Raw genomic sequence first — 14,324 nt, forward strand, 5'->3', positions numbered from 1 at the left:
ACACTGAATTTCAAGTTAAAAAAATAAAATTAACTGAAGCACAGAACAGAAAAATAGAGAAGTATCTTTCCTCTCAGCAGCCAGAAAACATTTCTGAATGTCATTTTCTTAACACAGAAATAATATCTCTAAGTGCAATTTCCATAGGACCTGAACTCTCTATGCTTCTACTTCCATGAACCCAAACAGAATACCTACTAAACTCAGAGCTGCCGAAGAACACTTTACAAAATCCTACTGAAAAATCAATTGTTTTTTGTTTAACAATAACATACATTATCACAAAAATGATCAATCCTTCGATTGTAAATAATCCTTCAGAAGAACTGTGTTACATCATCCTTCTCAAACCACTACAGAGTTCTGACTTCCAAAAGCAATCCTTGGACTGGTATCAGAATGGTCTTGTTGACTGAACTATGCAGACATGAAAGCAAAATTAGGACAAAAAAGGATTTTGTAAAAACAAGCATCAGAGAAAACATTTTTTCACAGCCATTTAACACAAACTTGTCACAAGAGCATAATTGCAAACAAAAATGTAATTTACCTATAACTACATCATGGCCATCAACCAGGCCTGCAGAGAACAGCTCCTGAGAAACGCCATCTGCTGTGTCTGTCCAAAAGGTGAAATGAATAAGTATGAGAGCCCACAAAAACAACAAAAAGTATCAGTCATCCAATGCAATTTAACAAAAATATATTTTAGTTCCAAAACACCCATGGAGGCAGGCTTGAATTCAAAATTATCTTTAATTAGGAGGAAAAAAGATAATCATCTTATCAGCCTCTTCGAAGCAAATCACATGAGGTGATGATTTGATTCATTGCAAACCCCCTACAGACCTTTCCTGGCCACTATAGCATTTCTCCTCTGTTATTTAACTACGTACTCCTACACAGCTTGCAAGTTCAGTATCTTCATAACCAAGAAAATAAACAATGCTTTCGTGTCGTTTTCACTGTTTTCTTTATCCTCTCTGTTGTTCTGCATATCTAGCCAGAGATAGGCTTTCTTGTTTGTGGGGCAAAGGAGTTACATCAATAGTGATTATTTTGAGATTCAGGTTTAAAATAGCTTTTAAATATTATGAATCAGGAAATTCAAAGCTTTGGATCAATTTTCTATTAACTGCTGCACCTGAGCGGTTAATTCCTAAGTCCCTGTGACTGACTAGTACTCGCTCCTGGATAATGACTTTAGAAGGCTTAGAGGTAAGCAGGCAGAAACAGCAGAAACAAGTCTGAATTCCAGCTAAGTCTCAACTGCAATGTGGCCCCAACATCAAACATCTGTATGGAGCATATGCTTTGAGGCAGTTGCATGAAGTTGCATCACTTCCTGAAGAAACATAGACAGGTGAAAAACAATGTAGCTGAGCTAGCTGCAGCTTCTGGAGAGCTTTGGAGGTGAGAATCACAGCTGCCTTCTGTCTGTCTCAATGACTGACTACTAGGAGCAGTCCAGGTATATCCTCTAATTTTTTGACCAAGTAAGAATTCTCAAATGACTTACGTAACTGCTTGCCAAGTAATTCTTTTGACAAACCAAGTTGCTCTGTGCCCAATTAAGTAACAGCCATCTTTCATTACTACTCATTGCCAAATCAATGAGAAAGGCAGGGTAGACAACACGGAGTATATCCATGCACACAACTACTGCACATGAAAAATAGTATGATTTACCAGAAAAGAGACACTTCTTCCAATCTGGATTCATTTTTATGTGGAAGCTCTTTGAAGGCTGTTCTAAATATAGTAAATACTGACTTCTGAGGAATATGAAATGTGTTCATAGTTCAAAAGGTTGATATTTAACAAGGATGATACCTTCTTTACTCAACATATCCTCCTCTGCATTTTATCCCAGTAACACTTGGTTTTCTTCAAACAAACGTAACTGTACAAGTTCTTAAAATTCTCAGCACTGGAAAGCCAATATAGTTCTACAAGCATGCAGTAGAGTTTAAAGTTTTATAGTAGAATTTCTTTCTGGTGATAATACCAAAGCTAGAGAATCATCTCAGCTTTCAGTTGAAGACAGCGTTTGAAAAATGGTGTGCACTTTATACTTGTCAACAGACTTTTTATTACAAAGGGGAGAGAAACTTAAATATTACCACCATCACCACTTACACTTTTATGGTTACTATATTCCATTTCCTACAAAGTTTTCCAAATGCAAAAATGGAAACTCCAAAGCTGTAAATATTGCTATGCAGTATCTTGTATACTGTATAGATCATTTCAATAAGACATGAAATTGATAAAAGCATACTGTGAATCAAGTCTTCTAATATATATATTATGCAACCTTCCCACTGGAATTTACATACATCTGCAATTCTTACTAAAGTGAGGTTCAATATAAAGCTTTGCATAGTAGGAAACATTTCAGAGACGCAGTGTGTATTAACCATGAGCAGTAATCAATTTCCAAAACACCTTTTCAAGCAATAAGGGAATAATTCAATTGCCAGAGCCTTACCTCTGCCTGGAGTAAACTCAAACCGTATGTCATTAAGCTCTTTCCTGGAGTTCCTGAAAAACAGTCAGTGTGTACATTAAAACACAATAAAGAACAGAACAGCTATTCAGTCAATACCCATGGCATTGACAACCGCATTTTTGTTGTGTGTATTTCCTTTAAAACGTTGCCCTCCCAAAGCACCCAGACTGGAAAGACTCCTCATGGCCATATTTTGAGAGAAGTAATAGAAAAATATGCTTAAGCTGAAAAATGCCTTCAGTGACATAAAGGACAGTCCTCTGATAAATATTTCCCTTTTCATCTTCAAAAGACGCTTTGCCATATTGACTCTAATAGCTCAACACCATCTAGTTGTATGTATTATCCCTTTTCCTCCAAGTGCAAGAAAAGATACACTTCGACTCAAAGTTTCCTATCTGAAATGCACACAGCATGTATACCAAGATGCTTGTTTAAGAAACAAAGTATCCAGAAAACGTTAAATGCCAAAAAGTAGTGTCGATGCATGGTGTTTATGAAACTGTTTTAAAATGAGTAACTTCTTTCACTGACCACCATTGTCTCAGCCTTGAGGTTCTATCTACACATAAAACCAGCAGCACAGTGTTAAAACCAAAGGTTTTGTGTCTTTCTGCTTAGTGTTTTTTTAATCAGTTCAGTGTGTGACACTTAAGGGACTTAATACCTACATTAAGAAAATTCCTTTAGTCTCATACTGTGCCCCAAACACATTCATTCCTTGCATGTTTCAAGCTTCAGTTTTAGTAAATAACTTCTACCATCAGCAAAACATTAGCCTCTCTGCAAAACAGACGTCCATCTCATTTTTGGAAATGGCAAGCCGACTGAGCATAGGGATGAATTTAATTGCTGTAGTACACTCTTTTTCCAATGAATAGCTCAATCCACTTCAAAAGCTAATAGCCACAGAATGTGTTTTGCAATCCATTATTCTTCTCCTCAGCAAGGAAACTGCATGAAAGCTCATATTTCAGCATACCAGGCCATGAAGTCTTGCTGTGGGAAAACCAAATCCAATAGGCAGACATATTCAGCTGTGACTTACAGCTATTATTGCTTGCTAAATACTTCTAAGAATATTACAAAGACAAAACCAGCGACACGTAGAAACACAAAACCGAAAATGATTGCCAACATAGACAACAGCAAGATAGCAAACCCTGAAAAATAAGTATGCCACATGCAGTGCTTAAAATGAAAAGTACTCATTTACTGAATCTACTGAATGCTTCAAAGCTGAAGGAGTTTTGGGTTCCCAAAACTCTACTCTAAATAAAGAGCTAAGGGAGTTTAAGATCACTAACACAAAGTGGCAGATAATGCAGCTAGTCAGGTACATATTTACAAGGCTCATTTACTTCTGTTGTAGAAATCTGCTGCCATTATATGAAATATTGCACTGTCTATTTTTATTCAACAGATAATGAGTATAAACCTCCGTTTTCCCCCCTCTCTCTCCTAGAAAAACCTGGATGGCTGTTAAAAAGATCAACATATGACCCATGTCCAAGTTTCCTTTCAACAATCCACTTCCCTTTCCTGTAATTTATTTTATCTGTCAAAACTGCTGCTCTCCAAAACAGGAAATTGCACAGAAATGTAGCATTGTTCTTAAATAAGGTACATTTTGACTGATTGTGTGATGCAACTCAGATAATAATTTTCTGCACACATATTGAAAAAAACAAATCAAGAGAATTAAAACTCTCTTACACCTTTGCAGAGGTAAACCAGAAAGTTTTGCTTCTTATCAGCAGCTATACTGAATATAATCTGTATATATTTTTCCACATAAGAGTCAAACACTAAACCAAATGAGATGTAATTGTGTAGATTTTGCACTCTTACCGTTATCTGTCTATTGACAAGCAGGGAAGGTGACAGGAGGTGTCACCCTCTATGTCAATGACCAGCTGGAGCACATGGAGCTCCATCTGGGTTTGGATGAGGAACCAGCCAATAGCTTATGGGCCAGGATTAAAGGAAGAACAAGGACAGATGACATTATAGCCATGGTCTGCTACAGGCCACCTGACCAGAAAGACCAAGCAGATGAGGCCCTCCACAGATAGAAACAGTCTCATGGTCATGTACCCTAGTCCTTATGGGGAACTTCAATCACCCTGATACCTGTTGGAGACACAACACAGCAGGTCATAAGCAATCTGGGAGGTTCCTGGAATGCATTGATGACAACTTCCTTTCCCAAGTGATAGAGGAGCCAATGAGGAGAGGTGCTATGATAGATCCTGCTCTCACCAACCTTGCCTCAGTCTTCATCAGCAAGTGCTCCAGCCACACTGCCTGAGTCATAGAAGGCAAAGGCAGGGACTGGGAGAATGAAAAACCACCCACTGCAGAGGAAAATCAGGTTCAAGATCATCTAAGGAACCTGAAGGTGCACAAGGTCACAGGACCTAATGGGATACATCCATGGGTACTGAGGGAAGTGATAGACGAAGTGGCTATTCATCATATTTTACTAGCTGTGACACTTTGGTGAAATTCCCACTGACTGGAAAATTGAGGCATAGTCCCCAAACAGAGAAAAAAAGACCTGGGGAACTACAGGCTGGTCAGTCTCACCTCTGTGTCTGGCAAGATCATGGAGCAGATTTTCCTGGAAATTATTCCAAGGCACATGGAAAACAAGGACGTGAGTGATGACAGCCAGCATGGCTTCACTAAGGGAAACTTGTGCTTGACAAATTTGTTGCTCTTCTACAATGAGCCAACAGCGTTGGTGGATAAGGGAAGAGCAATGGACATCACCTACCTGGACTTGTGCAAAGTATTTGACACTGTCCCACATGACATCCTTGTCTCTAAACCACACAGGCACAGATTTGACAGACGGACTGCTCAGTGGATGAGGAACTGACTGGATGATCACACTCAAATTGTTGAGTCAACAGCTCAGTATCCAAGTGGAGACAAGTGACGTTCCTCAGCAGCTGGTACTGGGGCCAGTGCTGTTTCATATCTTTTTCAATGACATGGCTTGTGGGATCTACCATCTTTAAGGTCCCTTCCAACCCAAACCATTTATGGTTCTATGACCTAGAAACCTAATACTTTAGGCTCTCAGATTATATCTTACCACAGACCTCTCATAAGTAGAACATTCACCGCATAAAAAGGCACTAAGTGATTATGAAGTCTTATGAAAATTATAGATTGATAACAGAAAATAATAGACTGATACAGGTATGTGAAAGAGTAGCTGTTCCTGATACAGACGCTTTCCTCAAGCAGGATGCACATGGGGTGTATATTACTTTGCCTCCAAATTGCAGAATATCGTAAATAGAAAGTTAATGAGTCAAATCAGTTTATTTAAGTGAAGGTGAAAATTCAAAGGAAGTTTATATGTACTCAGTCATCCAACTTCGCTATTGGGAACTGTTACACTCTGAACTATTTTGAACTTAGGACACTGCTGCTTTGTCTTTAATGGTATGCTACTTTCAGGACAGCAAAACAAAGGACGTTTGGCAAGATTAATTTGCTAGAAGCCTCTAAGTGCTTTTTCTTATTGTTCCATTACCTTCCAGACATTTATTGATTTCCATAAATTATGTATTCCATTATATATTCCACCAAATTGAAGATGCACTTGAGTTCTCCCCTAAAAGCTGCTCATTCTCTTCTCCAGGCTTCAGACACTTCTCTAGTTCCAGCTAATGTTACTGTAACTGCAAATTAGTTTGCTAGTTCCCTGGGTGACAACTGTTTGGATTTGTTAATTTATTTGTAGGCACAGTTTCCAAGCACTGTTTCATTTGTTCTTTTTTTTTTACTTGCATCCATTACACTCCAATCATGCAGCAGCGCACAGACTATTTCTGCTAAACAGAAACAGGGTTTGAAGAAAGGCACTTAGTATCTTTGTGATTAATAATTTTATCTCCATCATTTCTTAATGGTTCCTAGTTTCTCTAATGCATTTGTGAAAAAAAAAATTATTTCTGTTTTAAAATGCCAACTCAGACCTTTTTGCCATCTCTTATAATACCTCTTATTTGCTTCTTGCTCTGTGCCATTACAGACTAATATACCTTGATTACCATGGATAAAAACAGCCCATCTCATTTTAAAAGTAGTAAATTTAAAGTACTTTTGTGCATCTTAGCACTCTGCAAGTTGCTTTTCATTATGGAATCACCTGCACCGGGAAGAATTCCATGTGCTTTGAGTAAGGGTGACACCAAACCACGCCATGCTAAGATGTTGCGGCAGCCATCTTCCTGGCAAAGTAATTTCAGAATTTAAAACTTTACACTTGATGAAAGCGTGTTCTACAAATCTTCATTATCATCTTGTTTTCATCAGGACCACCTGATGTGCACACTAAGATTGTGAGATCTGATTTTCTAGGGAATAATGCTTCCTAAAAGAACTAGAAATAGCACAAAGCCCAACTTCATTACTTAGCTCCCCACTGATAAATTTAGGCAATCCTGTTGTTGGGATATTAAAGAAAGATACCCTGTTTTGAAGGAAATTATTTGCAGAAGAATGCTAATGTTTACCAAAACCAGGATTAGAGAATAAACAAATTATGCAGATGTTCAGATTGACATGGCTCTACTGAAAAAATCCTAAGGCATGAAAGAGATTTCAGGCATTCACATTTAAAAACAAAGCCTTTCAAATAATTACCAAATGATAGCACAATTCCTGCTATAGTCAATTCATTATGTTCCACATGATTGACAGAAGATCTACACTGTTTAATTAAAATAGAAAATCATGTTTGTGTAATGATGCAGCTGTAAATTAGATACATTAAATGTCATTATTTCTTTTGTCCTTAAATGCAGATTGTCTATCATGTAAGTGCAATTCAAGAAAACAAGATGTCTTGGAATTAAACTTTAGGTTTGAATCATGCTGGCATACCTTGGTTATGTATCAAGCAGCAGATTTTCATTCTCTTTTACTGCTATTTTTTTCCTCCCACAAATTTATCCACCACTTCTTATGCAGAGTTATCTTAAATATTGGCTTCTATTTCACACAAACTTTGGCATCTTCCATATAGCCCTCAGGGAGAGTCTGTATTCTGGGATGAGATGCATCCTAGCATAGTTAACTAACTGTATATTCATTCCCAAAATAAGAAAAAAATTCTGAGGCAAGGTAAGCAGAAAGAAAGGTGTGTGCATGTGTGTAAGAATACACAGTTTTTGTCTCTGCATTGCTCAATTTTCAGACTTCAGCTACTCAATAATCACATGTGGTTTGCAGAGTCTGATAGACAGAGCTGAGCATGCAAGTATGCAGGTACTAACGGAATGGTAAGCAACAAAGCTGACTCATGAGTGGAAGAGACAAGAACCAGAAATAAGTTTGTCTTCAACTAAAACTGTAGAAACCTTATTATTAATAGCACCACAACAGATGGAGCCACACGGCACCCTTCATCAATCAGCCTTTCCCCTCCTCATACTCCTTCAAGCCCTATTCCCACCAGGACAGAATTTCCCCTGCCGTTAGGGACTAGTGACACTGGCCAAGTCTAAGTCAGTGTGCTTTAACAAATCACGCACACTGGGAAAAAAATTTTAGAAAAATCACATGTACAAAATTAAAGCCTCAGAGATGTTCCTCCCGTCCAAAATTTGAACTCCATTGAAACTACCACGGGAGTAAACCAAGTTAGAACAGAAAAAAACAAGACAGCATAGCCTAAGAAGCAAGGGTAAGTAGTCTGGAGTTTGCATTACCTCACTGCAGTGCCTGGTGTAATTAAACCCACAGGAGAATTTAAATGACTTGCTCATTTAGACTGCAGAGAAAGCAGAAGTCCACATCAAAATAAAGTGGACTAATCAGAGTGATAGGTAGGTTGTACATCCTAGAGCTCTACTCATACAATTTTCATTCTGCATCTCTGGTGCAAGATCTTTGTGCATACGATGCAAGAAATACAATTGGGGGGAAAACTACAGAGGACTAGGGTTTGCAGGGTCTTTTAGAAGAAATTTTGCTTACATTTTTCTCCTTTCTGGAAAAAAAATGCTGGAAGAAAAAATATTATTTGGCTGCACCAAATATCAATCAGATTCAAAAGGTCATCTCCCTTTTCTCAGTAACTTGTCACTCATCTTTCGCTTCCACATGCTTCAGGCATAAAGTACAAGATAAACATGGTTCTCTTTGTAGCCTTGTTTTTAAAGCATTAGTTTCTTTCACAAGTGTTGCGGTTTTTAGTCAATGCCTTGTGTTCTTCATTAACAGCAGAATTTACTTTGTGAAAAGCCATAGAGCTTGATTCAAGGAAAATCTGAATTAAGCGATGTAGTGCCCCTTTTTAAGTATTAAATACCTGCACTGAAGATATGTAGCACCTGTTTTTTATCTCAGTTTTGATTAATTAAAATTTTGTTTCAACTGTATTTACAGAACACTGTTAATATACACAAAACGGTGAAATACAAACTGGCACTTTACTTTGAATATTGCAAAGAGGATATGGGAGTGAAATCTTTACAAGCGAACGTATTCACTGGTCCCAAATTCGAGGTCCGGCCTGGCATTCTGTACCTTTACTTTCCTTGGCTTGCCATTTTCTTATGCTTCAGCTGTAGGAACTTATCCATTCAGCTAGGGCAGAGAAAGCAAGAACCGTCTCCTACCCCAACAAAAATTACATCTCACTTCTTCCCTACAGACCTCCACCTTTCTCTGTGCATTTCTGAAGTCATCGTACCATGCACACAGATGAACAAAAGCAGTAATAAGAGGAAGTATGTTTATTAAGGTAATTCTGTGAATAAGAACTTTAAAGCTCCTGTGGGATCCTATAAATGAAATAGAATGGGGCATTTACTGTAAAGAAGCATTAGCCTCCTGAGGATTCACCACATGTTTATGTAAATCCCTTTCTGTCTAACACTTTCATGCTCAGTTGTCATTTACTGATCAATACCCAGGCTCCTCCATTACACATTACCATACTATCAAGACCAGATCACGTCTGTTCAGCACTGTGGAGATGGTTTTTCCCAGCTTATTTTTAATGACTTCAGGTCAATTCTAGATTAAATGAAAAGGCATTTATGTTAACTTCTGCTAAGAGCAAAATAGATGTTTGAAGTCTGTCCTGCTTCCAGATTGCCACCAAGTAGAATGGGACTAAAATCTCTCCGTATTAACAAAACTTAATCTTGAAATCTACAGTTACTTGAAGTCCATTAAAACCTTTCCATTTACTTCAGTGGTTCTGAAAAACCTCCAGGAGTTTACAACTCATCACCCTCAATATACATTACTCGAATAAGGAAAGGTTTAGCCTGTGATGCCTCAAGAACAAGTTATAGGACTCAACAGCTAAACATACAAAACTGCCACTACCATTTAATTGCCACACACTCTTGGGTAAAGAGCAGATCTCTGAAACGATGCAACACACTTGTAAATCAGTATACATCAAGAGGTAGCAGCAACACTAACAGCAAAGCACATCCAAACGATGTTTTCAAGACTGAAAACCAGCCAAGGTCACAATGAAACAATCATTTGGCTGTTAAGCTGTTGGAATGAGACAGCAGTAACCTGCTGAAGATTTACTATCTGTATGCCACCTACCACACAGAAATGGCAAGTGTACATTACAAAAAGCAGCCACCAAGTGAATAGTTATGGCCACAATCAGATCAGCTAAGAACATTGTCCAAGGCTTTAGAGTAGATGACAGTAGGTAGTCCTCCCTCAGGAAAGGGCTTTACAACAGGTCTATCTATAGCTGACAGGCCCAAATTGCTTAAGACTGAAAAGAAACTAGAGTGCTTTTGGCATAGTAAAAATGGATGGTATACGGTAGTAAAACTAAGAAAATGCACAAGCTGTGTGATGGAAGAAACACAAGATAACTAGGTGATACACAGAAGTACCACCAGCCAAGTCTGCAAAACCATCTGTAACATTTTAGAAGTGACATACGAACAGCAAGTCCTTTCTCTCTATCCACTGGTCTACAACCCCAAGCCTTCATTTCATGACATAGAAGTGTCAGAGCTAGAGACATGTTAGATATATCTATATATAAATATGCTTTTAAATAGGGTCTTCTCTCTTTCTGCAGCTACTGATGGCAGAAGCTAAATCAAAAGAACATTAAAAGCTCTTCAGTTTTTTTTCCTTCGTATGTTCATTCCCAGCTAAGTCAAACAGCAAACTCTGAAACAAACAATTTCTTTTTTTTTTTTCCTCAGTTCTTGGTGACTCGTTTCACTGCACAGGCAGCAAAAAGCAATATTTACTTGCACCATTGTTTTGAGGCTCACACTTCCTACCTGCTCTCATATATCAGCAGGTGGAAACAACGTAGGCAAGGAGCTATCAAATTGTTTTGCTGCAGAGAGGGCATTATTAATCTTCAGTTTTTCCCCTGAAATTATTCCTGAAGTAGCACCAAAGTTTTTTTTAAAAGCAGTGGTAAAGATTTAACTTCTGCAAAGCATCAATTTTTTGACAAGTACTTGAAATACAAACAAGGGCAATACATAGTTATACTGAGAATTTACTAATGGGGTAACATCTCAATGCTTGTTTGAAACCAGAAGTGATCTAAAACTGACTTGTTCCTAGAAAGAACTAGAGTTAAGTACAGATAGCATCAGTAATGCTAAAAAACAATCACCTTGAAGTATTCAGTGAGAGCGTATCAATGAGGGGAGAACATGCACAAAATCTGACCACTTTGTTAAACATGACAGCATGTTGTGGTTATAAATTGTCCTTCTGGACTTGCCCATCATTTAATTTAACTTACCCCCTCCAAGCCTATTTGTAAAAGACCTCTATATTTCTTAATACCAAATGTTACTGATCGGTGCACACTTTCAGGAAGTCAAACCCGTATTAGCTGCATGACTGAAGTGATAAACCAGCTGTTTGTCTGATAAGAAATAGCAGAGCAACTTACAGATTAAGTTCAAGAAGGCTTACTTTGTATGCCTCTGCACGCCTGCTGCACAAAAAGAGGGCTTATAACCTCTTATTCCAGTGACAAATGCTTCAAGTACAGCATTGAAAAATAGTCACAAAGCTTGAAGCAAAATTTCAGTTCTTTAAATCAGAAAGCGTGAAAGGCCAATCATTGCCAGGAGGCTTGAGGTGCTTCAGAATAGAGCTCTAGAAAAGTGACTTCATTTATGAAATCAAGACAAAAGACTTGTAGCAAGTTCTACAAGTATATGTAATTTTTTAATAGAACAGTGTAAATCCCCAGTGCACAGAACAGGTTTTGCGGGGAAGGCACAGATAAACCTTTTGCTTTATCCAAATCAAATAACGTTTTAAACATGTTGAATCAAAAACTCCCTGGATGTGTGCATCCTTTCAAAGCCACTGGCTCAGAGTTTTACACTCCTCATGACCTATCAGTACATTACTGTCAGATCCAAAGGAGATTTGTAGGTAAAACAGAAAGATATCTAAGCCACCGTAAAAATTACCATAACCTACGTATCATCCATCTAAAATTCATGATTCCCAACTATCTTATCAAAATGAATGGGAAGAATGGAAAAAAGCCAAAGCTTCGCTTTAAAATCTTCAAAGGTTTCATCTAGATTTCCTGCCATGGGACAAACTTTCTCTTTACAGTAAATTGGCTTCACCAGCTAAGTCTGCTCCTGTGTTAAGCTCTTGACCCACCTGTGACCCAGTGCACCTCTTGTGGCCATTCACTGGCCCCACTGCAGCAGCAATGACAATAGCTTTGTGGAGAAAAACAGGATCAATAAAATTAGTTCAGTTAAAATTTTGCCTTCCCCTCAAAAACATCAGAAATCACAAACCAACCAACCAAACCCTGACTGCTTTGCAGCGACCCAAGACAGCCCCAGCAACACTCTCCTACCAGCGGAAAGACAGAACCACAACACTAAGTGGGAAGAAACAGCCTCAACTGTCTCAACCCTGCCCAATGTATTATATCACCACATTCCCAGGCAGCTCTAGAGCAGATGGATGAAGATGGAACAGTGTGGTCTCCCAAGGTAAAAGCAATGTTTTTAAAAGTATTAGAAAAATATCAACTTAGAATTACATTTTAAATTATCAAAATGCAACCCACATTACAATTGACCAGTAACACATGCCATTAATAATACAAATAACATTACTTTTAACATTGAGATCAATTTAAGCTTTAAATTACTTCCTTTAACATAAAGAAGGTTAGGTTTCTTTGTTATTTTTTCTTCCCCCTTTTTTCTTTCTTTTTTAAATAGTACAATAAAAACTCAGAATAAAAAAGCTCTAGTGATTTTATAGTTTTAGTATCAGCAATGGTCCCAAATGCAATTGCCTGAATAATTTACAACCACAGCTGTGCAGGTTAAAAGCCTTTCCACCTAAATATTTAGACATGCAAATCCTCTTGATACCATAATAAGCAAGAAAAATATATTGATTCCTTGGCTCCATAATTATCAATTTTACATTCAAAAGTTGTTTTGATAAACAAATATACCATTTCTCTATATAAATAAGTGATAGTATAGCAATTGCATACAAAATTACTTAGGCCATAATTAAAACAATGTTTTCAAATTTTAATTTATTTTCAATAAAAATACAGCAAGGCATAAAAACATCCTTAAGTAGTGAATAAGAAATGCATGATTTACCATCTTTAAAGAGCAAGCTTTGAAGGAAATAATAGAGGTACAAACAGAAAGCAGCATTAGAATCAATAGTTTAATCAAGGGTTCCTGCTTACTGATTTCAGTCATGATTTAATCATGATTAAACAGGTTATTTAAATGAAATTCCCATGCTGTGAAAATAAAATTCAGTTCAGTAATCACATCCCCACACCTCCCTGATTCCCAGGATAAAGCCTTAGATGTGATGGCAAAATACAACACTGACCAGTGCTCAGTGCTATAAATCACAGGTACATTTATTTCAGGAATTCTACAAATGGTTTTGTTTATGATGTTTGTAACTGGATCACTTCCCAGACTATAGACAAGTTCTGTTACATTTCACTTGTAAATCTACCACATAGCTAGGAGTTTGTTTGTGGATTCTGCCATTAAATACACTGGAGAACAGATGCCACTCCAATAGCAAAAATGTTGAGAAATACCTGTCCTTGGTGAAGGATACATGTCAGCCTCACTTCTTACAAAAGAGACTGAAGTGATAGAAGCTTTTTAAGATGCAAAAAAAATAAACTAGGAGGAAAAAAAAAAGAATGAGAATTGAGGACTCTGATAATTGCCTTACCATAAGCTAAACTCATTTTGCCTCTAGCCAGAACAGATTTTGGCGTTTGCTTGTTTATAGGTTTTGGGTTTTTACTCCTACAAATCTAAACCTCACACTTAAATATCAACAACACAGGATCAGCTCTACTAGGTACCTCCAGCCAAGTACATTTTTTTCTGTAACTTTACATGTAATTAATTTTGTAAGAAAGAGGTCAAAAAAACAGGCCTACATAAAAGCAGGAAGATTACACTTCAACTTGTGCACAGACTAGTGAGTGATACCTCATAATCTATGTTCTGGCACGCAGAGGAAATCACATTTGACTTAAGTCCTAACGACTCTCTGGCCATAGAGCAGCATAGGTAAGTACCTACTACTAGGTACTCCCTGGACTTGTCATTCTTGTACGCATCTGTCTGGATCCCCAGAAGAGATATTCCTCAGAACTGATCAAATGACACATAGTTCCTAGGTATATTAGCTGAAGAAATATTTATGTAAGAAATACATACATGCACAAACATTTATATGTAAATAACAGAGTGACATTACAGACAGTTCTGTCTTAGCATTTTCC

The 14,324-nt window shown here is 37.6% G+C and overlaps 1 protein-coding gene across 1 annotated transcript in view; it reads right to left on the minus strand.

Annotated features, from left to right (window-relative positions):
* Positions 1 to 550: 550 nt before the first annotated feature.
* The window catches only part of STK39 (serine threonine kinase 39), a gene marked incomplete at both ends in the record, with an annotated part of 60,555 nt that continues 46,781 nt past the window's right edge, over positions 551 to 14,324 (minus strand). Inside the window, 2 exons of the mRNA XM_009080266.1 lie at positions 551 to 619; positions 2,492 to 2,544. Coding sequence (XP_009078514.1) covers positions 551 to 619; positions 2,492 to 2,544 — 122 coding nt within the window. The remainder of the gene's footprint in view (positions 620 to 2,491; positions 2,545 to 14,324) is intronic.

Source organism: Acanthisitta chloris, unplaced genomic scaffold, assembly GCF_000695815.1.
Source record: "Acanthisitta chloris isolate BGI_N310 unplaced genomic scaffold, ASM69581v1 scaffold17788, whole genome shotgun sequence".
NCBI classification, from domain to species: domain Eukaryota; kingdom Metazoa; phylum Chordata; class Aves; order Passeriformes; family Acanthisittidae; genus Acanthisitta; species Acanthisitta chloris.